Source organism: Lonchura striata, chromosome 1A (assembly GCF_050655825.1).
Source record: "Lonchura striata isolate lonStrDom1 chromosome 1A, ASM5065582v1, whole genome shotgun sequence".
Taxonomy (NCBI): domain Eukaryota; kingdom Metazoa; phylum Chordata; class Aves; order Passeriformes; family Estrildidae; genus Lonchura; species Lonchura striata.
In genome coordinates, this window is record NC_140741.1 from 15,759,684 (window position 1) to 15,786,370 (window position 26,687).

A 26,687-nucleotide genomic window follows, 5' to 3' on the forward strand; every position below is an offset into this window, starting at 1 on the left:
GCCGCCTCCCTTTGTCTCCGCGCTGCCGCCGCTCACAGCCCGCGGCCCCGCGCCGCCCGCATCCCGCGCCGGCGGTGAGGCAGCGAGGGCAGGGGGTGGCGCGGCGCGGCCCGGCCCGGCCCGGCCCGCCCGCCGCCGGTACCGACTCCGCCGCTCCGGGCCCGCCCGCTCCGCTCCGCGCCGCGCGCTGCTGGGCCCGGCGCCGCTCCGGCCCGCGGGAGGGGGGGAGGCGCGGCCAGGCGCGGGGGGAGGAGGCGGCCGGGCAGGAGGCGGCGCCGGGCCGGGCCTGTTTCCCCTCCCGCCCCCACCCGCGCCGCTTGCGCAATGGTACGGTCCGGAACACGGCGAGCCGTCGCCCTGGAAACAGCGCGGGGCGCCCCCGCCGAGCGCTGCGCTGCCCCGCGCCGCCGCCGGGGGCGCCACCGCGGCCGGGCCCCGCTCCCCGCCACGGCACGCGGGGGCTCCGGCGGCTCCCGGTGTTCCGAGAGGGGCATGGCGCAGCCCCTCTGGGCAGGCTGCTGCGGCCGTGGGCACCGCACTGCAAATGAGTTATTCCTTGTTTCCAGGAGGAACTGCCTGTGCTTTATACCTGTCGCCTCTTGTCCTAGCGCTTGGTGTCACTGAGAAGAGCCTGGCTCCATCCTCTTGAGATACTTCCATTGATGAAGTCCTTTCCCAGGCATCTTTTCTTGAGGCTGGACAGGCCAAATTTCCTCAACCTTTTCTCACAACAGCAATGCTCCATCTGTGTCACTCTCCACTGGACCCTCTCCTGGAGCTCCATGACTCTCTTCTACTGGGGAGCCCAAAACTGGATGCAGTACACCAGGGCTGAGTAATGGGGCAGGATCACCTCTCTCCACCTGCTGGCAGTACTTTCCGTGATGCATTACTAACCCTAATTCTTGCCCCGCTTCCTGCCCTTTCAAGTGCAGAGAAGCCACGTTGGGTGCTGTGCTGTAACAGGTCCACCAGAGCAGGAGTGGTAGGGCTGCACAGAGCAGCACTACTTCACAGAATCACAGACTCAATTAGGCTGGAAAAGACGTCTAAGATCATAAAGTCCAACCTATGACCAGACACCACCAGGTCAACCAGACCCTGGCACTGAGTGCCACATCCAGTCTTCCTTAAACACCTCCAGGGACGGTGACTCCACCGCCTCCCTGGGCAGCTGTTCCAATATCTAATCACCCTTCTGTGAAGAAATTCCTCCTAATATCCAACCCTGGCACAGCTGGAGACTCCAGCTCAGTACCGTGCTCCAGCCAGCCCCCTTGCTTCATCCTGGTATCTGCCACTGGACCATCTGTGCATCGAGGTTTGCTGAGGCCGTGCTGGGCTGGCTGGTAACTCCTCGATTTCTCTGGGAACCCCGGGCCCCCTGGAGGGACGAGGCTTTGTGCAGCTGCGGAAGGTAGCAAAGAGAAGGTGGATGGCTGCTCACCCTTGCCCGCTGGAGCCTGGCTGCTGTGGTCTGTGGCACAACCGTGAGGCAGTGTGACAGCTTTGAGGACCAAAGTTTGGGAACCTTCTGTCCAGGCATGCCTGCAGGAGCGATAGGACAGGGCTGGAAACAGCTCAGAGGTCTGGGTAGCCGTACATTTCTGCACAGACTGTTTTAGGGCCTCTGTAATGGGAAATAGAAAATCTTCTGAAAATGGTTTTCAGCTAATGGCCTCCTTAAACTACCTCTGAAAATTGTTGAGGTACTCACATAAACCAAGCAATTTCCAGTGACTTACAGCAATTTCAAGAAAGAATGTTTGAAACCCATGTTTCCTCTATGTCTATAGCCTCGTGTGATGGTACCCATGTATATCTCAATACTGGGCAGTATTGCAGCAGTGTTAAAAATGGCCTAAGTTCTACCAGAGATCAGGTAAGGCTTTTCAAAACAGTTTCAGAAGAGCAGAACTGCCATTTCTTTGTAAAGAAAAAATAAAGTTTGCATTTGTTCAACATGAAAGGATGAGTTTTTAATACTGTCTGGATTGCTGAAATGCTGCACAAATCAGCCTAGTTACTGATGTGTTTGCTGTACTGATGCCTTCACTAATCTGAAGGAATAGGCTCTATTTTAATCATCATTTAAATTTATCTGCTACAGAAGCAGTCATGGCTCTGCCTTCACATACAGATTCCATATTAGTAGATTCTGTTGACTACTTAGAGGTTAAACATTTAGGTTTTGCTCTGCTTTTTTCCTTCCTTTTTGCTTTAAGTTGGAGTCAAGGCGAGTTGAAAGACTCTGAGGCCCTGATCCTGCACTGAGGTCCCCATGTATATAAACATCACTATCAACATTTGGCTGTGGTTTGGCAGCACACAAAAGCCAGCAGTGCAGCTCCTATTATTGGCTCCAAAATGGGGTGGCCACATGATGTGAAGCGCTGACCTGGTATTCATTCACCCTGCCTGCTCAAGTTAATTCAAGAAGTTTTTGACAGGTTAACTTTTTACTAGCAGACTTTATGCCGGCTCAGGTGTCACTGTGCTCAGCTCCAGCCAGATCAGGTATCGTCTGCACCCCTGTGCCTGGCACGTGGCCAGAGCAGGATTGGTGTTGGCCCCACATCCTGCGCTCTGGCTCATTCAGCAGCAGCCTGATCACATGCCTTGGCCTGATCCCGATGAAATTTGTACTCCTGGGTGATCCAGCAATGTGCAGACCTGGTTTTAGTGATTGTGGAGCTGCAGTCACACACAGGACCTGTACTGGGATGTTGCCCAGTATGAAATACCTTTGTAGTATTATTTTTGCAGTTTGTGCTGTTGGGAGGTTGGTTAACCATCAGATTAATTAAGCAAAAGATTAGGGGCAGTAGATTTTTTTTTTTTCTCTGCAGATAGACTGTGCTTAGGTCATCTGTAGAGCATCGCAACCAAAATGGAGAATTTCTGTGGAGTGAGGAGCAGGTGAAAGGTGTGGCATCTCATGAGCCTGTCGTGGCAGGGATTCCTTGTCTGGAGGCAGTGGGATTGCTCACAAGAAGGCTGAGTCCAGTAGACATCAGGCAATGTGTGAAGGAAATGTGACACAGAAGTGTCTCAGTGATTGTTGCATTACTCATAACTGGCAAAGCTACAAGCAAGTTCTACAAGTCATTCTCAAAGAGTGCTAATGAAGGCTTTCACCATATTATCCCAAACTCAGCTGTGAATCTTACTGTGGAAATAATGTGGAATTTCCTCTACTTAAGCCTTTCAAACCACATTTGAAGGGGAGTAGGAAAAGGTGTGCTCTTTAAGACAGAAAAGCTTACCTGAAATACTTTTTTCTTTTTATCTTGGCACATTGTGTCTGTAATGCCTCTTGTGTGTAGCCAGCAGAAGTCAGAAACAGATGATGCATTTTCTGGAGACTCTGAAATTCTCTTTCTTATGTGTTATATACTTAGACCATCTGTCCTCCCTTGTGAACAGTTAAGGTTTACATGTTGAGTGTAACAGCCTGGAATTTGGATTTGTAATCCCAATCTACTCTAGTATTGATCTGGGGGAGAGGAAGGCACAGAAGTTACTATTCTAGCAGATTTTTATTTCTCAGTCTAATTGACAGGTGTTTGGAAATAGAGGCTTAGAAAGACAAAGTACAAAGTGCATGAAAAAGGCCAATTTATCACGTGGTTGTTGGGTTGACCGTTTCCAGGAGTAAAGGAATATGTGCCATGTTTTTCATGATCTCATGTGGTATAAATAGGAGGTGGTAATCACCATGTGATAAACTGCATTTTATTAAAAATCCCTGCCTGTCTTTTATGCACTCTGATGGCTGCTCCATCCCCCTGGAACCATCTCTAGCATTCCAGCTCCTCGAGCAGCTCCTGACAGCCATGCTCTCTTAGAAAGCACTTGCCTGATCAATGCTTAATTTTTTTTCCTCCAGTTACACCGGTATTCAGTGGAGGCCATACAGTTTGGCTTGGCAGGGGTTCAGGAGGATCCACATAACTCATTTGTGGCTTCTATGATTGGAAGCAGCTCATGCTGATAAAGCTGCACTGTTGTCTATCCTGCATCTTTTATTGCACAGTTGAGTATAATATCCACCAGGTCTCTCTCTAGCTCCCATCTCAGCCTGGCCTTGTTTGTTACTTTTGCCTGTCAGTTTGCTAGGTAACTTTTGGCTCAAATTAGTCATTTAAGAGATAAGAGAGTCCTTCCTTATCCTTACTTCTGCCACCCTAGTCCATGTGCTTTGTGCATTTTCACAGCTTCAGCTGCGGAATGAAAAACTTGTGAATTTACCCACAGGAATCTTTTTAGCCTTTGGCTTTTTTTCTTGCCTCTGGGAAGTGGCCATTGGGACTGCGGGACAGAAGTAACACAAAACACTTGGACAATAAAGCCCATGCCCAGCTAACCCTTCTCTCTCTTTTGATCCATTTAAACCTATATGCAGCCACACTCCATGGGGCTACAGTTGTCCTTCACAAGTTGGCTTCCAGACCTTCTTCATCAGATTTGAAGCATGACCACAAAAAACAGCTAAGTTTGATACAACCCATGGTCTTAAACTCAGTTTAAATTTGGTTTAGTGGAGCTTCTTCAAATTCAGTTTGGGGAATGTTTTTTTTTTGTGTATGAATGAAACCAAAAGGGTCCTTTTGGTACTGTTGCAATAGGACAGTAGTTAATGGTTTTAAACTGAAGAAGAGTCAGTTTAGACTGGATACAATTTTTTTACTGAGGATGGTGGAATGCTGGCACAGGGTGCCCAGAGAGGTGGTGGCTGCTGCATTCCTGGAAACATTAAAGGTCAGGTTGGGCAGGACTCTGAGCAACCTGGTGTAGTTAAAGATGTCTCTGGTCATTGCAGGGGGTTGGACTAGGTGGCCTTTCAAGGTCCCTTCCAAACCAAACTTTTCAATGATTCTGTGATTCTGTGTTGCATGTGTGCCTATCTGTATGCATGCACACAGACATATATAAATCAGCATAGGGTGTTCACTGAATGGATTCCCTTTGGAATTCATGCAGGTCTTTAATTCTCATTTTCATGATCTTTCATTTTTTGATCAGAGAATATAAAGAAAATGTAACTGATCAGAGGGTTATTTGGAAATTGTAATACTGGGATTCTTTTGCCTATTGAGCTTTGTTGGAAGACTAGGTCACTATGAAGCTTTCAGTAAAAAATAAAGTGGCTTTCTGTACTTTGAAGGCTTCATGTCTCTAATAGGTGCTACATGAGGATGTATTTTAGGATTATGTGGTTTGTCCTGCACAAAGTAATTCTCATGTGCCATGTATTTCCTGAAATCAGGTGGTTTATTCAAAATACAATGTAGTGTGGATATGTGGTTAGATGCTGGGGCAAAATGCAGAGCTAATGTCTCAGTGCAGACTCCAGCTATAAATTAGAGCCTTTTGGATTTGGGTATTTCTTTCAGGTCTTGTTTTTACTTGTCAGTCAGTAGCTGACAAGAACACAGCTGCTGGTATGAGGGGGAATGATCAGAGGCTGTGAAGTGTGGGAGGTTGGGATTATATTCCCAGTTTTGCTGTTAAATTGGCCAGCGGTTGTTGCTGCTGTAACAGATTGAACCAAGCGTAAATGAAAGGATTGCTTGAAGAATCAAAACAATTTGTGATTGTCCAGACAGCTCCCTTGAATGCCATGTGCCTTTCATGTCTGTCTGTCTGTCTGCTTCTGTGGGACAGGACTGTCTGGAGCAGGCAACCTGGGCCCCTGCCCGCAGGCAATTCCTTGGTTTGGCCATGCATGTCACACCCTTCAGGGCTTATGTGGAGCTTGGTACTCAATGGTTAAAATCACCAAAGGGAAAGTGCTTTGGGAAGGCAGGATGTAAAACCTCAAACCTCAAATGTTTGCAGGTCATTGTATTGGGTCCTATTTTAAGTGTTGGGCTTTGTAATTTCTTAGCAGTATCAAAGAAGATACTTATTTTGATACTTTGATACTTGTTAGCAGTATCAAAGAAGATGGAGATGGCAGAAAATATCTGATGCAATTGTTATTATTAAAAGCAGTGGCACAAAAACAAAGGGACCTTTCAGGTGGTAATTGCTTTCATAAGCCATTCCTGGGTTGAACTCTGAGACCTCTACAACTTGATCTAATAGGGGCAGCCCCTGCAGTCACAGCAGAAACATGTGTGTCTGGCATGCCGTGTGGTACCTGTTACAGCAGCAGGTCTGTGAAATCTTCCTTTGTAACAGCTGTTCAGTCCAAAATCCAGCAGAGGTGGATGAATGCTCTGTGTGTGTAGCTCCACTGACAGCCAACATGTTCACCCTGGGGTGGGGGAGATGCTCTGGCCACTGGCTGAAGTTCGGCAGAGCCGGTGCAGTCTCCTCTCTGCCAAAGGCTTCCATGCAGTCAGGGCAGATGTAACATTAATGGCCAGCTTGTGAGTAAGGGGCATTTGGCTGTCAGGGAAGCTGCTCCCTGTGCTCTCTGTCAGAAGCTGCATGGAAGAAAAGACATCAATCTCTGGGCTTTCCAGTTAAGCCTTGCATGGGGCCCCCACAGTGAGGTCCAGGGACAAGTAATTCATATATTCTTGCCACAGTGAGAGTGAAAAGGTAACCTCACAAGAGGCTGAGTTCAGCTTTGGGAGGGTACTGATGTAGCTGTGTGGCTCGTAAAACACAAGATTTTTATACCTATGGATTACTGCAGCATTACTTTTGACTCCTCCCTCTCTGGACTGTGGCCACCAGCACATTTTCAGGTAGTAAATGGCATTCTAAAATTGGCAATTCACTTGAATTGGACCAAGTTATGTCACCTGCCTTCTGAGCACCAGCTCTGAAGTAAGTTCTTGGAGGATAACTGAAAAATAGGGCAATGCTATTTTGGAAACATGCTGTGAAAATGAGATTCACAGTTAGAGCTTGGCATAAAGGTGAGAGATAGAAAATACAGTTTTATAAGGAAGGCAGGCTAAAGACACAAAATAGAATGTTATACTTAATGGAAGATTTGGATTGCTTCTGGCCAGAGGAAGATTACTGTAACATTTTAATCCTGACGTAACAGTGCAGAAACTGTTTGTGCTAAATTCCTCTGACTTTGTGAAAGTTATCTGGTGCAATTATTTTTTGGGTGCATGAAGAAATGGTTGCAAAGGGACGTCTCTTTCAGAAACTTCTTTTGTGCTTGCTTCTGTTCTTGGGTTCATCTGGAAACTCTAAAACCCCATTAAGGTAATTAAATTCACCAACACGTGTTATCTATCTGTGCATGACAAAAATCTTGGAAATCCTCTCTGGAAATGTGGGGGTAAAATTAAGGATAGACACAAATAGGGCAAGTATAGAGTTCATCATGCTGGAGGTGGAACTATAAATGGGTAAAACAATATCTGTGTTTTACACTTGTTCTTTCAACTGGTGTCTACACTTTTCATTTTAAAAAATCTGTAATTAACCATTATCTACAGTATAATGTACATTAACGTGTGGCCAGATCCCCCTCATGTACAATAAGAATACAACTTTCTCTAGTTCTGATGGTTCCAATTTTTTTTTTAAATGTGTGCACACAGAAAATTATAAGCTAGAAATACGGCTTTTACTTCTGTTTTTTTTTCCCCCAGCATACATGCTGACTAAATTATGTGGAAAAGCCTCTTTCGTTCCACTGTTTCACCCTTGAGATCTAGTATTTTCCTAGTCTTGTCAGTGTTGTTGTTCCACGCTTTTTGCCAGCAATCCTGATCTGTATTCTTTAGGTTTCTTTTGGAACAGTGAATCCTTTTGTGAGAAGATTATTCCTTGATGCCCTGAAGCAGGAAAAATAAACAAAAGTCTTCAGATGTATTGAAATCTGAAAATATTTATAGAATGGCAATAGTTGCCACAGGATGTGGGAAGCAACAGGTAACTCAATAATAGTCCTTTGCATATCCATAGCATCTGTCCTGTGGCAAAAGATGTCTAATCATGTAATACCTAGAGCTTTGTAGCATTTCAGGTTCCTTTGCAGGTTTTAGCCCTGCTTCATCTGTGATAAAACCAAGTCTCAGCCTGTGTGTTCTTCATGGATGGGAAGTGAGTACCTGCAGCTTAACTTTGTTTGAAGTTCGGGATGTTTGGGCTCACGCTGTCTCACGCTAGGTGCCCAGAAGTGTAGGCATGAAATCAGGTTTTGGAAACTGAGAGCTGAATGACTTCCCAGCGTCACATGCTGGGTTTGTTGCAGGGCCAGGAATCCAACCCAAATCTCCTGGCTCCTTACCCACTCCCTGAGCAGCAAGGCTAGTCCTCAGCTGTGTTTCAAGGGAACCTAGAGAGCGCTGGCATTTTAGCAAGTCAGCTGGCAACTTCACTATGTTTTGTTTAGAATGGTTCACATTCTTCCATCTAATTCCCACACTGAAAATTTCCAGCTTCCTATTTTTCCCAAGCTGTCCCAGAAAGACATATTGAATATGCAGATATGGTGGCACACATGTGCTTTTCCTGAAGTAACCCCTCAAAGTTTCTTCTGGATGTTTGTTTTACTCCAGTTCCTGTAATTCCCAAAGTGACATTAAACAGATTTTTTTGTTTAACCTTTGTATGAAACTTTCTTTCTGTCTGTCCCTTTATTTGTAAGGTTTTGTGGTTTTGGTTACATTTTGCTACATTCCCTTGTGTGTGGAGGAGACACTGTAAATGAAAGCACATTATAATTATTTCACACCACGCACAAATGTCTCCTCAGACATCTCCCATACATGCCTTCTCTAGAACATATTTTTGAATGTGCACATTTCTGTATTTCCAAACCTGTTCATGTAATATATAACTTCTTTCTCTCTACAAGTGTTGAGAAACAGAAGGGCTGTTCACTCAAAGTCTTGGAAGTGCATCTCAGAGGCAAATGAAATTGTGACTGAGAGCAGGAGTAGGAGCCTTGCTAGCCCATTTCCTGATGCTGAATCTCTCTGTACAAAGCTGGCACTGGGCTTGACTGAAGAACTGCATGCTGTCAGCACGAGCGAAGTCAAGACAGTGAAAAAGCTGGCTTCTGCTTCAAGTGAGGAAGTTATTTTGCTGGAACAGCATAAATGCTTAATTGGATTTTTTGCTTCCCCTACAGTGAAGAGACTCAGGCAATTCCTTCTTTCATCCTACACCTTGCCTGCTGCAAGGATGGTGCACGTACCCTCATACAGCAGCATTTCTGAGGTCCACACCTGTAAGCAAGGCACTAACCCCTATATGCAATGCAGCCTGCTTCCCTCTCCTGCAAGATGAGCAATTCCTATCTTCTCTGTGGATACACTGGGTTGTTTTTTTTTTGGTTTTTTTTTTTTTGATGGTTTTTTTTTTTGTTGTTTTTGGGGTTTTTTTCAGGACAAATTTTTCTTTGCAAGAACTTTGTAGTTTTCCAATAAAGCAGAGGTTGCATTCCAGATGTACAGCTGTTCCACCTACATAAATTCCCTAGTCCTGTCTAGTCGACTTGCCCAATAGCATACTGCCAGAGAGAATAAATATGTTGAAGAGGTTGGGGAAAGAATCTCCAGGACAATAAATATTCTTTTGGATTGTAGTGTAAAATAGATAATTTTAGTTTTCTCTATTTGAGTGGCAGTTGGAAGAACTTAACCCACTGGATTTCTCCCACTGAGTATGTGTTTCCCCTTTAGTTTCAAGGGGAAAATAAACTCTTTTTTTTCTTTTAAAAAAAGCCATCTCCTGTAGACTGTTCAGTTGTGTGTGGTAAGTTCTGCACAAGGTTTGGTGTGAGCATGGACTAAATAATGACAATATTTACATGGTTTCACTGGGGGATATTTATGCACGTGTTCTATGGCCAGAGAGTGCCATTAGTGTAAAGGTGTGATGGTGAGGGGATGGGGATGGGAGGCGGCTCTGTCCCTGCAGGGAACCTGGCCTGATGCCCACCCTGTGCCCAGGGCACAGTTTGGCCACAGGATAGGCCAAAGCCTCTGTCTTCCAAGCACTGGCTCCTACTGAGGAAGATGCCCTTCTCTCTGAATTTTCACCAGGAATGAGAATCACTCAGAGATGGTTTCCTTCCTTCTCAGGTGTGATTCTGAGACCTGGTGACAGTCTCACACCATATGACACTGTTGCAAAGATGACATCACTGTGGCAGGAGAAGCAGTCCTGCCCTCCCTCAGCTCTCCATAGCAAACTGCATTGGAAACTGGTTAGCACTAGAAGTCAAAATATCCAAGTGCCTTTCTGAAGTTTGCAGGATTGTAGTGATCTGAATTGGGTAGCCTTATACAGCCCAGATGCATCTGCTGTGGGAACAGTGACTTTTAAATCCCTGTTTGAAGGGCTGCAAAATGTGGCTGTTACAATCTGGACTTTCAGAACAACTCAGGGACGAATTCTCTGGTGCCAGTCATTCATGAGCTTGTACACTGCTTTCTGGGTAGATGAGGTGTTAGATAAGCACCTACTTTTTCCAGAAAATTTAACCCCTTGGAGTTACGTTTCTGGTGGCTACAACATTTTTTATATCCAGAGCAGGAAAGGAAAAACACAATTTTCCACAGGCACCTCTGAAATCTGATTCCTTGTTTTGAAGCATAGGTGTGGGCTGAGCTATTTGGAGGATGAAATTGCCACTGGTGGAGAGCAGGATGTGCTCAAAAAGCCTCACCATGGGTGGAAAGTCAGTCTGGTGACAATTTGCACTGGCTGTGTTGATGTAAAGCAAGTTTTGATTTTGGTTAGCCCTGCTGGGCAGGCAGAGCTGTGGGAGGAGGAGATGGATGCTATTCTAGTGTCTGTACCAAAATGTCACATTAGAGTTCATATTGGCGAGAGAAGCAGGAAAAAAGCACAGCTTTTTTTGGAAAGCTTTTGGATAGCTTTGGCAGTTAAAATATCTATATAATATGCTTTGAAAATGGAGGCAAAGTCAGTGAAAAATGAACAAATTTGAGTAAAGTGTGCTAGCAGCTTCACTTACTTTTCCAGTTGTTCTTTTTTTCCTTTTTGGAAAAGAATTACAATGCAGCAAATGGTAGCACAAGTACTGGAAACTTCATCTGTTATAAATCAGGTAATTTTATACAGAGCCATCTTTCAAACTAATGCTTTGTTATCCGTTTTTTAACACATTGATTTTTTCTTTTCCTTTTTTTGCTATCATGTTCTTGCACTTCAAGCCTTGACCTGATAACACAGGGGCTTTGGCAGCATCATAGCTTTGTGTAGTTCCTGTCCAGGAGGCTGATGTTCATTCTTTGTGCAGTTGTGTCCTCGGCCTGTGTCAGTGAACTTACAAATAGGATCTGTAACAGGATACCTTTATTTTCTCCTGTTCAAATTGCACATAAGTGATTGGTGCTAGAATGAAGTTGAGATATAAATACCTCCTTTTTGGTACAAATTTATATGCAGTCTATTCCCCAGACATTTTGAATAGGTTTAGCGTAAACCTCTTGCACCCAGAATTAACAGGAAATTCCTTCACTGAAGTGTGACGGTATAGAAGATAAGTTCTGAAATTGGTTAAATTGATGTAATATCCTGATATTGACAGGGTTTTATTTATAGTGCTTCAACCTTTACTAAATTTATATTTAATATAAAACACTGTAAGCATGCTTGGGAAAAAAAATATTTTCTCTTTGGTTTGGAAACTGTTTGTGAAAACTATGAAGATGATGCATTGATAGACTTGGACATTATTCCCAAAACATTCTGTATTTGAATTCACTGTATTTGAGCAGGAACAACATTTAATTGACAGCAGAAGTATTTGATGGTTGAAAGAATGGAAAAAGCAAGCAGATTTTAATTTTGATCCCCATTCAGCAAAAATGAGTAGGGATATACTTACTTTCAGACACCTGGTTTAATGCTTTACTGAATGCACCACAGATTTACTGTTTTTAACCTGTCACCCAGCCCTTCCTGCACCTCTCCCTTTCTGAAAGGTAAAAGAAAAATAGTGGCTGTCGGGGTTGTGGGGTTTTAAGGGATGGGTGTATGTGCTTGCTTTGCAAGTCTAGAGTGGAGGAAAAGCTGACCCCTATTATTTTTATTAGACTAGACTTTGTAACAAACACTTTCATAAGCCTATTAGGAAGGATGAAAATGATAATGAATTTGGATTTATTCCAATGGTTTACTGTTTCCTTTGGAAATGTACATGTCAAGCTTTTCTGGCAGTGATTTAACTGACAGGAGGGTCTTGATCTGACCCAGTCTGATGCTGGTCCCTGTGACCTGCACTGAGGTGTAGAATGTGCCAGACACAGTAGTAATCAGTGCATCTCCCTCCAGTCATTCACTCCTGGAGAATTAAAAACCACTGCAGCAACAGTTTAACTGTACTTTGAATATTTGATTTCCTTTGGCAGTTGATGAAATGATTACAGAGTATGGAACAAGCTAAAAGGAATCTATATCCAGAGCAAAAATGAGGCCCAGGTCTGTGAGACATAAATCTCAGTTTGGGATGGCTCCACTGGGATAGGGGTAGCTGGACACCCCTTTAGGGAGGATGAAGGTCCTCTGTGCTTTCCAAGATGAGAGTGAGGAAGAGAACACTTAAAGTCATCCAACTGTTTCCATCCCCTGGCCTGTCCTAAAATCTCTGCAGGGGAGTTGCTTTGACTTGGATGGCCTTGCTCTGCCTCCTTGCTCATGTTGTCAGAGAACTTTGTGTTCTTATGCTTCCTAACCTTCAAGGAGGGCTGATGGGTGTGCTCATAACCACCATAATCTCAGCCTACAGGTCTCATACAAATCCTGCAGGCAGCATCAGCTCCCCAGCAGGACCAGGGCTGCCCTCCTGTCATTGCTTGAGGGCTCTGTGCTGTGGTCAGATACAGCAGGTAGCAAACCAGCTCCCAGGGTTGGCCTCTGGAAAACAAAGGAGGGATATATGTTCTTCTTTTTACTTTTCTCATGTCATACTCCCCTCTGGGGTTAATCATTTGTGTAAATTTAACATTTGGGAAAGCTAGATGTTAGCTAGATGGCCTTAAGGGATGGAGTCTTTCATTCTTAGAAATCTGGTGTTGGGGAGCAGCAGTGTGGGCTTCCTAATCCTGCCTGGGCTTGTGTTTCAACCTGACCCCCCATGGCTCCTTTGAGGAGGCCTGGGGAACATTTTCTGAAGATGAAATTGTTAGTGCAATTTAAGGAGATGGAGTGCTTGTCTGGCAGGGAAGCTGTGACACTGTGGGCATCTTAAATAAGCTGCTGATCGGTCAGCAGAGGGTAATGCTTGATACTTCTTTCAAGTATATGTATCTAGATTTGTTAGATTTATAATTATACATAGTAGAACTAGTATAATTTCTTATGGGACTTTCCCATATAAGTAGAGGATGCTAAGAAGGTTTCACTTTGTGATTATGGATGATTGCTGAAGTCCCAGAAACCCTGGTATTACAAGAGTCGTGGGAACAAGAAGTGCAAAATTTGGGCTAGACATGTCCTGATTTAGGACTCTGGCTCTCAACTGAGGCTGCCAACATGCAAATAGATTTCTCATGTGAAAGGGAACTGGATGGCTTGGATCTGTCCATGGGAATATCATAAATGTGGAGAGTTTCCAGACAGCTATATACCTGTAGGGATGGGTCTGTGTTGCTTCTTTCTTGATTTCAAAAAATCTAAATCAATTTTGTTTCGGCATGCGTGGCTTCTGCTGAGTCTCTTGTACTTTTCTTTGGGACATCTTGTGATGGTCTCAGTGGACCAGGTTGGCTTGACACTAGGATTTAATCTGCTGTAAGACTGAGTACGAGTACCACTGAATCCCCTTGAGAGGAAGGAGGATCATCTCCTGATTAATCTTTGGAGTTTGCTTCTTTTCTTGTAGCGGGTGAGATGGTCTTGCTCCAAGTGAGCTCATTGCCTGTCATGAAATACTGTGTTGAAAATGACAATGTTCATTAGGCTATACATCTATTTTGTATCTTTCACAAATGAGAATTTGTTTTATTCATAGAATCATTATCCTTTGTACATATTCTGGTTTTCAATGGCAAAAATGTTTATTATCTGGCTGCTTTTGTTGTCTGGTACTTCAGCTTTATTTGCAAGCTTCCTCCATTCGTGGTCTCCTGCATGAGGCACTTCAGGGACAGCTGTCACTGAGTCTGCTGAGACTGGCAGGTATATCTTGGCATTTGCTGCACTACATGCCCTGGTGACAGTGAGGCTGGATGTCATTGGCCGGGGGAGTTATGGAAAAATGAAAGGGCAAGGTAGTGGTGAAAGGAAATCTTGATCTGTCAGCAGGGGTGACAGGTGATGAGATGCAGAAAGAGGTACTGCATGAGCACATCGGGAGATAAAACTGAGCCTGTAAGAACCAAAAGAAACAAGCAGGATATAAGCAGGAATAATCTGCCTTTCCAGCAGAGACAGACAGTGCGTAACAATTCAGTGAGGCGAGGCAATGTCAAGACAAAAGGGCAGACATGACGGACTGATACACTGGGATACTTTAAGAAGGTTTTATTACACCTTCTGTAACACCCCAGCTATGTCTGGACCTATGGAGGTGGCTCCAGTTGCTGGTTAAGTAATAATTGCAGTACAAATAAATGAATGCATTTAGATCCGAGAAGGTTGACACCAGTACAGGAGTGTGGTGGTACAGTGCTGAGAGAGGACAGGCTGGCAGCAGGAACAGCACAGAACCAGACTAGTCAGGGTGTGGTGAGATAAAAGATTATTTAGGTTTTTGTGTGAAGACTTCAATTTACCTTCAAGTGATTTTGGCTTTTTTTTTTTTTTTTTTTTTTTTTTTTTTTTTTAATCTACACTCCCTAAAACTGGTTCAGCTGAATGGGCAAGTATGTGACTTTAATGAGATTCCTGAAGTCTTAGTAAGAACTGTGGTTAAAGCCTGTCTGCCAGAAGCAGATGGATAGCAGGACGTTATGATACATCTCTCGATGCTGTCAGCAGCAGGTCCATGGCACAGAACCAGAGGGCAGGGATTCCCCTTGGAGCAGCACATGGAAAGCCTCCTTCCTGGGTGTGCTGGTTTTGGCTGGAGTTAAGTTAATTTTCGTCATAGTAGCTGGTATGGGGCTGTGTTTTGGATTTGTGCTGAAACCAGTGTTGATAACTCTGGGATATTTTGGTTATTGCTGAGCAGGGCTTGCACAGAGTCAAGGCCTTTCCTGCCTCTCATGCCACCCTGCCACTGAGTGGGCTGGGGGTGCGCAAGGATTTGGGAATGAACACAGCTGGGACAGCTGATCCCAACTGGCCAAAGGGATACCCCAAACCACATGAAGTTGTGCTCAGCAATACACCCCTCCTGGGGTGAGGAGGAGGAGGAGGAAAAAGAAGAGGAGTTAAACCATGCCGTTGGGCAATGCATCTCTACTGGCTCCTTAAGCAGAGGAGATTCTACTTCAGTGAATATTCTTCACATCTTGAGAAGTGTCTTGTGTCAGAGAAAGCAAGTGAGTGTTTCTGGATGCACTGGACATTGTGAGGCATTAAAAGCAAGCATTGAACTCCAGTCAAGCTGCAAGAATAAACAGGAACTCAAGCTCTGGATCATTACAGCAAGAATGTAATGATCAGTTCTCCCCAGACCAGAAGAAATCAGACAAGATGCAGAAATGAGGAATGCTGGAATTACATGGAAGTGATCTTTTCTTTCAACACTCCTTATAAATACTCGATAAAGATTTGTGTCACATTTGGGGACATCCTGAATTTTTAAGAAACAATAAGTGTAGGACAAGGAATTTGCATGAGTCACCCTCCCTTTCTCATTTATCAGGGCTGTCTTCCAGCAAGGATTCAACTCTTTTCATGGTCTGCCAAATCTTTGCAAATGATCTCATGGATGTGACCTCCCTTTCTTGGAGTCTTGTAGCTTCCCTCCAGCAAATATGGCAGGGATAGTGTTGGGAAAGCAGTGATAGCTCTCCAATTGCTTTGCTGTGACTTTGGAACTGGATGTGTAAATTTATGCTTCATGCACAGTTGTCACCTTTGAAAAATGAACAAAGGCAAACACAGGTACAAATTTCAGGCAGCCAGCCAACACAGGAGACAGTTGCCTAGGGCAGCAGACTGTTGAATGCAGCAGAATGCCAAGGCTTACAAAGATGAAGGCTTGCTGCTACTGCTCTGCCTTCTTAGAAGCATTAGGCTTTTAATCTAAGGGTTGATATTCATGTCCTGTTTTCAGGCAACAGCTCCTTACTTGGCCCGGGTGATCCTTAGCGCTCCGGATCCAAGCATCAGACCTGCAGGTCTCAAGCAGGTTCACTTCTGCTGTTTGAGTGAACCATGCCCACTGGAAGGGATGGGATGGGATCTTTTTCCACAGAAGTACAAGAAACCTGTGGTTTTGGAGTTCTTCCTCCTGCTGCTTCATCCCCTTGCATAGCAGGACTGGTCTGAGTTGGTGTGAGTGGGCTGCTGCAGGGGAAGGATGGTTTGGGGTGGAAGTAGGAGTCACTTGGTTGGGGAAGGATGGACAGGGATGATGGCCAGGAGGGGTGAGGGGTCTGCCTGCAGTGAGGTTGGGCTGTCCTACCTAATGCTTCGCTGATTGTCCATCCCAGCCCACCAGCAGCCCCGCTTCACCCCACCTCTCGTCCTCACAAAATTTCACTGATGTCTCCCACCCAGCCCTGCTTGAGCAAACAACCTCTCAAAGCTGTTTGAACTAGTCCTGCGGTTGGGCTTAAAAAATAACCCAAGCTTTTTATTTACAAAATCAAAACCTCGCACTCAGGATTTTGGTGGCAAGTAGAAACAGGTGCAAGAGGGGAAGACCATATTCTTCAGACCACCAGCCAAGTGGTGTGGAAGTTGCTGGCTGAGCCTAAATCCCTGCAGCCATGCCTCACCTGCTATTATCACTTTATCTGACATCATAAACACAGCCAGTAAAGAAATTATTTCCAGCACCTTAAATAGGACTTACTTCCATAATTCACATATTAGCTCAATGGCAGTTGCTTTCACCAGCAGCAGATTTTAGGTAGAATTCAGAGTTTGAGACCTCTCCTGCTGAAGGAACTCCTTTAGTTGCCGCCTTTGACAGGATATTAGGCTGGCTGCATAAGCCATCTTATCCCATACAGCAATACTTCTGTCTTGTGTTTCAAAATAAGATCACAAGCACTTGCTTGTGCTCACTGACAGTCAGGTTGCTGCCAGCAGTATTCATAACACTTTACTGTTGTTAATCACATGTTGTTAATCAATATGCCTGTGCATATTAATACTTATAAAGAGATATGTCATTAATGCCATGTGTTTCTGGACCTAGTTTCATGTGAGCATCTCCTAGACTTTCCCAGCTGGAAAAGTTTTTGTTTCCACCATGCCATGGTGCTGTCAGTGGGCCACCAGTGCAAGGCTGCCTGGTGGTGTGTCCTGGCTGCCCCGTGAGTGCTGCAACTGCGCACTTGTGCTCAGAGAAGCTCACATGGACATTGACATCACCTGTATTTGTGGAACTGCCTCATCAGCTGCTGCCGTCTCACATTCCTGGCTGGGAGAGGCACCCGGGCGGCTCGCCATGGTTTACTCCTTTCTCAGAATCCGGAGGGTGCGGGCAAAGCTTGGAGATACACTTCTCCCATCATGTCATCTATTTACATGGCACATGCCTTGTGTGTGTATGTGAGACAGTGAGGGCTTTTATTTTTTCACCCCCTTCCCTAGTTCTTCTTTCTGGCTGTGGCAAGATGGAAAGGTGGGACACTCTTATTTCTTCCAGGGAAAAGGTTTTCTGTATCTGAGGCTGGCTTGGAAATTCTTTAGGTGACATCACACCATGTCTGTGCAGACTCATTGTTTGTCATGGAAAAGCCATTCATCCATACATAACTTCCTTCCTCCCCAGACTCACGGAGATAAACTTTCCATTCTGTCTATTCCCTATAGAAACAGACCCAAAACACGTATGCGTGGCTATACACACATACACCTCGCCATCCCCCCGTCACGCTCGTGGCTGTGGGAGGAGGAAAAGGGAGGATATAGAAGATGTGAATAAAGTCACCCTGTTTTCTTCAGACATGGATCCCGCTGTGCCCAAGCAGTAAAACTCCCCTCCCACTGAGGTGCTGGGTCACACAAGGCTTTTTTGTCCTGAGGCTAATTCTGGCACTTGCAGCCCCACATCTGCCTGCCAGGTGAGATGGGCCACCAGCTGCAGGTACAGCACATCTGGATGGGGGAGGAAGCGAAGCGTGCTGCAAACAAACACAGCAAGTCCACCGTGGCGGGTGCAAGGAATTCGATAAAAAATATACTTCAGCAGTCTGAGCTGCCGAGGCCGGTGATTCATGTCTCGGGTGCTGCTTCCGAGGCAGACGGCGAGGCCGGCTACTCGTGTACCCCGCAGCCCGCGGGGACTCGCACGTTCAGCCTGCCTTTGGGGACCCGCTGCCGCAGGGGCAAGGCTGGGGGGACAGCAGGACTGGTGAGGAGGCTGGGGCAGGAGGGGCATTTCTCTCTGGAAGAGAGGTGGCAAGCGTGTGATGCAGGGTAGGACAGGTCAGTGGGAAGCCTTGTAGAGATGGAGGCAGCAGCGGCAGCGTCGATGCTGTGATGAAGTGGTTGTTTCCCTACGACATGAAGGAGGCAGAGTGTAAGGAGCACGTTAGAAGTACCTGCACGGTGCAGGACGCCTGCATTTGCTTTCTACCGGTGTCCGGGAGAGACAGGGCTGAGGAGCTGCCGGACTGCCCTGCCTTTGAGGTTCGCGGTGATTCCAGAGGGGAAGGGAGAGGGTTTTGGACAAGAGGAGCCTTTGAAGCTTTTCTCCTGTCCACCTCCCCTGCCCATAAAGCCACCAGGCTCCGGTGCCAGCCCTATGGGCACTCGTCGTTGGCGGCCCGGCCGAGCCTCGCAGACCCCCGGCCCGGGGCACGGGGCCGGGGCCGCGGCGTGGGGCCCTTCGGGAGGCCGTTCTGGGGAGGGGGCAGCTCATTTCTGAGCCGCCTCCGCATGACAAAGGCGGGGGGCCAGCGCGGCGCTTTGATGCGTCCCGCCGCTCCCTGCACACCTGCGGCCGCGGGGCTCCCGGCACCGCCGCGCCGGGGCGCGCCCCAAAGGCGGCCGAGCCGGGGGCTGCCCGGAGGCTCCCGACGTCCGCAAGGGCGAGGAGAGCCCCGCCGTCTGTGCGCTCCCCCCGGGCCGCACGGGGAGGCTCCAGCGGCGGAGCCCCGGCAGCGCGGCCCCTGCCCCGGGGCCGGGGGCGGGCGGGAGGCAGGGCCGCCGCCGGAGCCCCCGGGAGGCGGCGGCCGGGGGAGGGTCCTGCGGGGTGGGAGGGGGCGGCAGCCGGGCTGAGCTCGCCGCACGCAGGCCCCGCTCCAGGGCTTCTCCTCGGTGCTTCTCCGCAGGGCGCCCCGTCCCGGCGGCCGGCTCCGCGGGGGCTGCCCCCGCAGCCCACCATGACCGGGCCGAGGCTGGCCCTCGCCGCCGCGCTCCTCTGCAGCTGCACCTCGCCAGTGGCCGACGCCAACTCCTGGTGGTAAGTGAGGGGAGCCGGCGGCGCCTTTGTCCGCCGCGGGCCGGGGACCGGGGACCGTCCGAGCCGTGCGGCAGCTCCTGCCCTGCGCCCTCCGCGGGAGCTGCCCTGCCTCCTGGGCGTCTTTCGGGGCAGCTCGCTTCTCTCCAGGTTTCCCCCCTCCCGCTATCCCTGCCCATTTTCGGGAGCGGTGGGACGCAGCCCCTCTCCTCCAGGCATTTCTGGGCTCCTTTTGTACGGGCTCGCTGAAATGCTGTCCGGGCTTTAGGATGTAGGGAATGCGTAGGGAGTGGATGGGTAAGGTTTCCTACCCGCTGCCAAAAGCCCTGGGAGCAGCCGCGGAGCCCCTTCCCCCGAAGAGCGGAAAATAGCCTGGCTCAAAGGCAGGCATCGCTCGCTGGCGCTGTGTAAAATAGCTGCTGGCTTTCTTCTGCAGGGAAAGTGCTGAGCTTTCTTTCTGCCCCCTTTCCTTCCCTTCCCGGGTGTCTTCTGTGTTTAAACTCGGGTTACAAACGAACAGTGTTACTCCCGCTAGAGCCCTGGAAAAGCCTCGCATCTGGCAGAGCTGTGGAGGGAGGCAGCTGACATGAGAAATGCGCCCGGGCTCTCGCAGCGAGGCTGGGCTGGGCTGGGCTGGGCTGGTGGGGAGAGGTGTCGGGCGCTTCGCGGAGGGGGCCTCTCCCTCCACACTCCCTGGGATGTTTTTCTCATCGCAGGTCTTTGGCCATGAACCCCATCCAGAGGCCTGAGATGTACATCATCGGCGCCCAGCCGGTGTGCAGCCAGCTGCCGGGGCTGTCCCCCGGGCAGCGCAAGCTCTGCCAGCTCTACCAGGAGCACATGGTGTTCATCGGGGAAGGGGCCCGCAGCGCCATCAAGGAGTGCCAGTACCAGTTTCGGCAGCGGCGGTGGAACTGCAGCACGGTGGATAACACTTCCGTCTTTGGGAGGGTCATGAAAATAGGTAGGAGCACCTGGAAGTACAGAAGTGCACCCAGCAGTACGGGCAAGTGCTGGGCGCAGGCCACTCTATCCCTCTGTCCCGTCCTTCAAATACGGACGCAGGAGTGATGAGCCCCATTAGCGCGGCTCCTAAAGCTGCCTTTAAGGAGCTTTCCCGTTCCCTGGTGTGCAGGCGCTGCCCGAGTGCTGCCTGTGCGTGGGTGGTGGCACCAATGCACCTCGGCCACAGCAGGAGCCCGCTGGGGCAGCGGGGCGGCGAGGGGGACACGGTTTCTTTTGGGGGGAGCACGGGAAGATCAGGAAGAGGGGGCCTGCTTCTGTTTGGTGTGCTTCTTCAAAGGTAATAAGGGAAGAAGTTGGAGGCAGGAACTATGGCCCCGTGTTATCGTTCCCAACATCTCAGACAGGGAATGCAGCCCTGAGATGGGAAATACGGACTCCCCGGGCATAGAAATTCCCCCACTTCTCCGTATTGCCACTTTCTGTGTAAACCTAAGAGATTTTTATAATTCCTGCCCTGCTGGCCGTAAAAGGCACATTGACAGGCCATTGCTGCACTTGAATTGAGGTGTGACCTAACTACATTGTCCCAGCTCCTTTTGAAATGCAGTCATCTGATGGCAAGAAACTGAGAAATCCGGGCTCAGTTTGATATGTCCGACAGCCGGCCAATAAAGAAAAGGTGTTAAAACAGCCACACACACGTGCACACACACACTCTCCCTCACTCTCCACAACCCCTGTCTGAAGGTTTTGTTTCCCACCCACAAAGACAATAATTTACACAGAAGAATCAGAACTATTTCTCGGTTGTGAACTCAAGGGATGGAAAAAACACCTTCAGCTCCTGTACCCCCAGTATTACTCACACTGGTTTTGGCTTCACTATCAAAAAAAATGCATAAGCAGCAGGACAGGGAGAGACAACGCATCTTTAATACCTCTGGGGCGTTTAAGAAATAGGGCACAAAGTCCTGTGATCTCTTCTGTTTGATCCTGAAATTCATGTGTCAACCTAGAGAATTCTAGGGATATTTCTGCACGTGTTACTCATTCTTGCAGAAATCCTAATTCAGCACACCAGAGCTATTTTAATTCCTCCCTTTCTGCCCAGCTCATGCCCCAACAGTTCTTCTCTGGGGTGCTCCCCTGGGAAATGCCATTTCCTGGAAATACTTCCAGTTCCTGACACACATCCAAGGCATCTGTTCATCCTTGATCTCTCACTTTCTGATAGCAAGGGTGGTGGCCAGATGGGGCTGCATGCAATCTCAGATTGTTAAAATTTGTGCTTTGGGGGATGAAAACTGAAATTTTATCCACCAAAGGACAGAAAATACACCTCCATCTCTCCTTTCTGGTGTCTCTCCCTCATGTGTAACTTCACCTAAAGAATGGTGTAAATTTCAAATCCTCAAAGAAATACTTGTGACTCCACAAGGATGCAATAAAAAATTGGAATCTCCCCTTCTGAAGTAATCCTCATTCTCCAGTAGCTCCCAGCAACTCTGGGTTAGTGCAGTGAGAGTCCACACATGGAGAAGAGAAGTAAGGGTGAAGTAGGAGAGAGCAAAGATCAGAGATGAAGGGTGAAAAGCTGCCAGGAAAAATCAGAATGTGTAGAGGAAGAAGGAAGTAGAGTGGATAGTGGAAGTGGGAGTATTTCTCCTCACTGAAATGAATTTGATCCTATGAGTTAAGACTGGGAGTAGATTTCTTTGTGTTTTGGTGAAGGCAGAGGTGTTGTAGGTGTGTGATGGGTATGGCCACTAGTCCTGCTCCTGCCATTTGGTTTGTGTGTGCATGCATTTTTTGAGTGCTGTTGTAGCTGTGGTAGGAATCTGCTGATGGCAGTGTCTGAGGTGAGTGCCTGCAGTTGCCCACTCTTTGAAAACCTATCCCAACAGAGTTTTGGAACCATTCTCTGGTCAGTTAGAACACATTCAGATGTTTGTTCTCCAGCACCAGACTGCACAAAAGAAAAATGTCACTAAAGGTGTCCTGGGGTATTCCAGGATCTTTGGTGATTCATGGCTGTTATCTGTGTCAGTGATAAGCTGCTTTGGAGAGAGATGCTGCCTCTCCTCTGTTTTATAGCTTCACCTTCCGCTTTTACATTTTCCTACACTGTAATGAGTCATTGCTTATCATTTCAGCAAATAAATTTTCCGCACTGGGGAAGAAGACAAAGCCTTTCAATCTTTTAGGTTATGCCAAAGAGATTGAAAGATATAAAGTCATTCTCCCTGGTTCATACGGTCTGTCTCCTGTTTTTAACCTCTGAGGCCCAAATCTGGACCACAGCCCTTTTTCTGTACTCTGTGCCAATGGCACGAGAAAGGTCTGGAGACCAGAATATCTGCAAGAGTGCACAGACATGCCAGATTGTTGTGGAGAGGGAGAGGAAAGGAGATAAGAAGGACCCAGAAGGTGCATAGTGTGCCAACAACCCTCACTGCCCACCCACCAATGTGAGCATGGCATATATTATGCGATTTCTGGAGCTGCACTGGATTGTGAGAGGGGAGGAGAACTGACCAGGCCAAAGCTTGGGAGATCCATGTGAGAACATTCACTCAGAAACCTGGAAGATCAGTTTCCTTTCCCCTTCACAGAACTTGACTCTGCTCAGGAACAGGAGAGCTGGTTGGGCTGTGTTTAATCATTACACCTTCATTTTGTGCTTTTCATGGGAGTGAGGCAGCGATACAAAGCTTTTGGAGGGACACCTGTAGCACTGAAGTAGGCTGCTTTGAATCATTGTTTTTTCCTTGCATGTGTGTTGTCATGAGAGTTGCTCTTAGCTTTTAAATGTGGTTTATTGAATAACAATATATAATGATGTAAAAAATTATCCTTCCGAAGTTGCTTCCTGTTCTGTCAATACAGATTTTAGACTGCATGCGTGTGTATATATAGTCTATGCATTATATACAGACACATTCCTTACTGCTGCATTTATGAGGGGAAGAGGATAGAGCACCCCAAAAGGTCATGTTAGAATTTCCTTAGGGGAGGAGAGAAAATATCTCCTTCAGAGGAATCCTAAATGCAAGGCTGGGGTTTCCAGGTTAGTCCAGTCATTTCTGGAGCCAAAGATCTTATCTCTTCTGCCCTTTCAAATGCTAAAAGAGGAAAAAAAAAAAAAAAAAAGAAAGACAGTCACAAAAGCAGAGAACAAAGAGAAAGTTTTTTCCCCTTGTTTTTCATCGAGACCTGCAAACTTTGGGGTAATGCTTTTAAAAACGACGAGCTGAAACGAAAACTCTTTCATTAAAAAAGTTAAAGCGACACACTTTTGTGTCCCATTTCCTTGCCGAGCAGCTCCATAGGGGCGAGCCCTGGGAGCCGAGCCCTGCCTGGGCGCTGCCGGGGCGGCGGCAGCCCCGGGAGCGGCGGTGCCCCGGCGGTGCCCCGGCTGCCCGGCGGTGCCCCGGCTCCCCGGCGGCTCCCCGGCGGTGCCCCGGCGGTGCCCCGGCTCCCCGGCGGTGCCCCGGCGGTGCCCCGGCTCCCCGGCGGCTCCCCGGCGGTGCCCCGGCTCCCCGGCGGCTCCCCGGCGGTGCCCCGGCTCCCCGGCGGCTCCCCGGCGGTGCCCCGGCGGTGCCCGGCTCCCCGGCGGTGCCCCGGCGGTGCCCCGGCTCCCCGGCGGTGCCCCGGCTCCCCGGCGGTGCCCCGGCTCCCCGGCGGTGCCCCGGCTCCCCGGCGGCTCCCCGGCGGCTCCCCGGCGGTGCCCGGCTCCCCGGCGGTGCCCGGCTCCCCGGCGGTGCCCGGCTCCCCGGCTCCCCGGCGGCTCCCCGGCGGTGCCCCGGCTCCCCGGCGGTGCCCCGGCTCCCCGGCGGTGCCCCGGCGGTGCCCGGCTCCCCGGCGGTGCCCCGGCTCCCCGGCGGTGCCCCGGCGGTGCCCGGCTCCCCGGCGGGCGGGCACAGGAGGGCAGCAGAGCTCCGCCGAGCTCCCCGCCGCCGGGCACGGCTCCCGGGGGCCGCAGCGATGCGGGAGAGGCCACGGCAAATTCGGGAATGAATAACAGCCCAGGCCTTCGAGACGACACCGCAGAAGTGCGGAACTGGGCTGAACTTTTGAGAGGATGAGCGAAAAGCCGAGTGCTTTTCCAGGTATTTGCTTTGTGGGCAGCAAGGTGGGTGTGACTGTTCCAGCCTCTTGTCCCACCACCATCCTCAGCAGCCTGAGCAGCTCCTGTACGTGCATGGGCTGCGCACTGAGTTGTGCTGCTACATCTGACAGGTGGAGACGATTAAAATATGGACATAAAAGTGTAAATCCCAGTGTCTTTTCAGGGATCTCAGGCTGTAAGGATGCTAAGCACCAGGAGTCATGCGGTCTCTGTTGCACGAGCTGTCACAGTGTGAGGTCCTTTCCCGTGCATGTATTTTAATCTCTATAGAGAGGGAAGTGCTCTCCTTATAAGGGACGATTGTTGTGTCCTCAGGGCTTTCTTCATACAGGTAGGGGCAAAACTGCACATTGGACTGTTACCTTAAAAGACCCATAACATGGAAAACAAACTAGATGAGTAAAAGCTTGATTTTAGTTACTGAAGAATTACCCTAACTCCCTTGCAGGCCAGTCTCATCTGAGTTGCCTTAACTAGGAGTCACTCCTCTGCATCTCTTGAACCAGGGAGATTTGGTTAGCATAGGTCTCTTCTAATGACCGGAGAGTAAAGACCTCCCTTCTGTGCTCTGCATCCTGTAGCATTTCATCAGCTGTGTTCCAGAGCAGAAACCCTCAGTGTTCATCTCTCATTTAGGTGGGGTAAAAAAATCCAAAGTTGTCCTGCAAGGTGGGTGCCATTTACAGCCTTGCGTTTGTCTTGGGTCATTACCACTAAGCTGGTGATAAGCTGCTATTAATTAGGGATTGTCAGCACGTGCAAATTGGAAGAAGAGCACACCAAATGCTCAGCTCAGCCCTGCTGAGGGAGCTGGTACTGAGAGCCTCCTGAGCTGGTGATAAACTATGCTTTGAGGATCTGCCCTTTGAAGTCATCAAAATTTGCTTGAGAGCATCTTGCTGGGGGTTGGTGCAAGTAGCCCTTCACAATTAGATTGCTTATTCTAATGAAGCTTTGGCAGTTGTTCTCTTTATCACCTGAAAGTTTGGTGATGGGCACAATGGCTCTGAAGGTGTTGGTTCAGCTATTTATTACACGTGTGGTGAGAGTGCAGGTGTGGATTGCCTCCTTGTCCCTCTCCCTCCCTGCAGACACTCAGTACTCCTGGTGCTTGGCCTCATGCAGTGCTCTGGCTGTGCTGGTGCCCCGGTCACACTGGGGCTGAATCCCTGCCAGGAACACCGAGCTGGAGACCTGATCCAGCTACTTGGCTGCATAGGGTATGCATGCCAAGCAGGGCAGTCCCTAGTAAGCCTGCTAATGGAAAGTCTTTTCATTTATTATGGTCTACATGGGAGTTTTACTTCTTCCAGCACTGTGTTTCTGCAGGCAGTGAAAGAGCCTTGCTGTTGCGGTGTAAAAATGAGTTTCCTTCACTTTGTCTACAAATAATTTTCAGCTGGCATTATGTAAACTAAAATAAGCTCAATGAAGAGGAGCCCACAAAGACTGCATGTCCCAGATAAATGAAAGCTATTCCAGAACAGTAACTGGCTTAACCAGAGTACTCCTTTTGCACAGACCCAACCTCATAACTTGTTCTTAATGATTATTGGCAAATGCAGAGGCTAAGTCAGCAGCTGTATTTTCAGCAAGTGAGCAACCCTCCTGCTGGGTGAGAACTTCCTCCAGGTTAGAATGAAAGGATAAGGGAAGGGGAAGGAGGATGAGCTGTCCCTATCTGGAACAGGATGGAGCCCTTGCACTTGACCATTGCGTCCTTTAGTTCTAGTAAATTCTGCGTACCTTCTCGGAGCACGCCGCGGAGCCTGTTTGCACGCTCCTGGCCGCATGTGGCACGCGAAGTGAAGCCTGTGGGGGTTAATTTGCTGTCACCCCTCTCTCCCAGGTAGCCGAGAGACCGCTTTCACCTACGCGGTGAGCGCCGCCGGCGTGGTGAACGCCATCAGCCGCGCGTGCCGCGAGGGCGAGCTGTCCAGCTGCGGCTGCAGCCGCACCGCCCGGCCCAAGGACTTGCCCCGGGACTGGCTGTGGGGCGGCTGCGGGGACAACGTGGAGTACGGCTACCGCTTTGCCAAGGAGTTCGTGGATGCCAAGGAGAGGGAGAAGAACTACGTGAGAGGTTCGGAGGAGCAGGCTCGCATGCTGATGAACTTGCAGAACAACGAGGCTGGCCGCAGGGTAAGTGTGGCAGGCACATTCTTC

At 48.5% G+C, this 26,687-nt stretch overlaps 1 protein-coding gene across 1 annotated transcript in view; it reads left to right on the forward strand.

The window, feature by feature from the left end:
- The window catches only part of WNT5B (Wnt family member 5B), a 43,582-nt gene that overhangs the window by 8,418 nt on the left and 8,477 nt on the right, over nt 1–26,687 (forward strand). Inside the window, exons 2-4 of the mRNA XM_085569805.1 lie at nt 19,299–19,429; nt 20,143–20,390; nt 26,371–26,663. Of these exons, the coding sequence (XP_085425931.1) occupies nt 19,299–19,429; nt 20,143–20,390; nt 26,371–26,663 (672 nt within the window). The remainder of the gene's footprint in view (nt 1–19,298; nt 19,430–20,142; nt 20,391–26,370; nt 26,664–26,687) is intronic.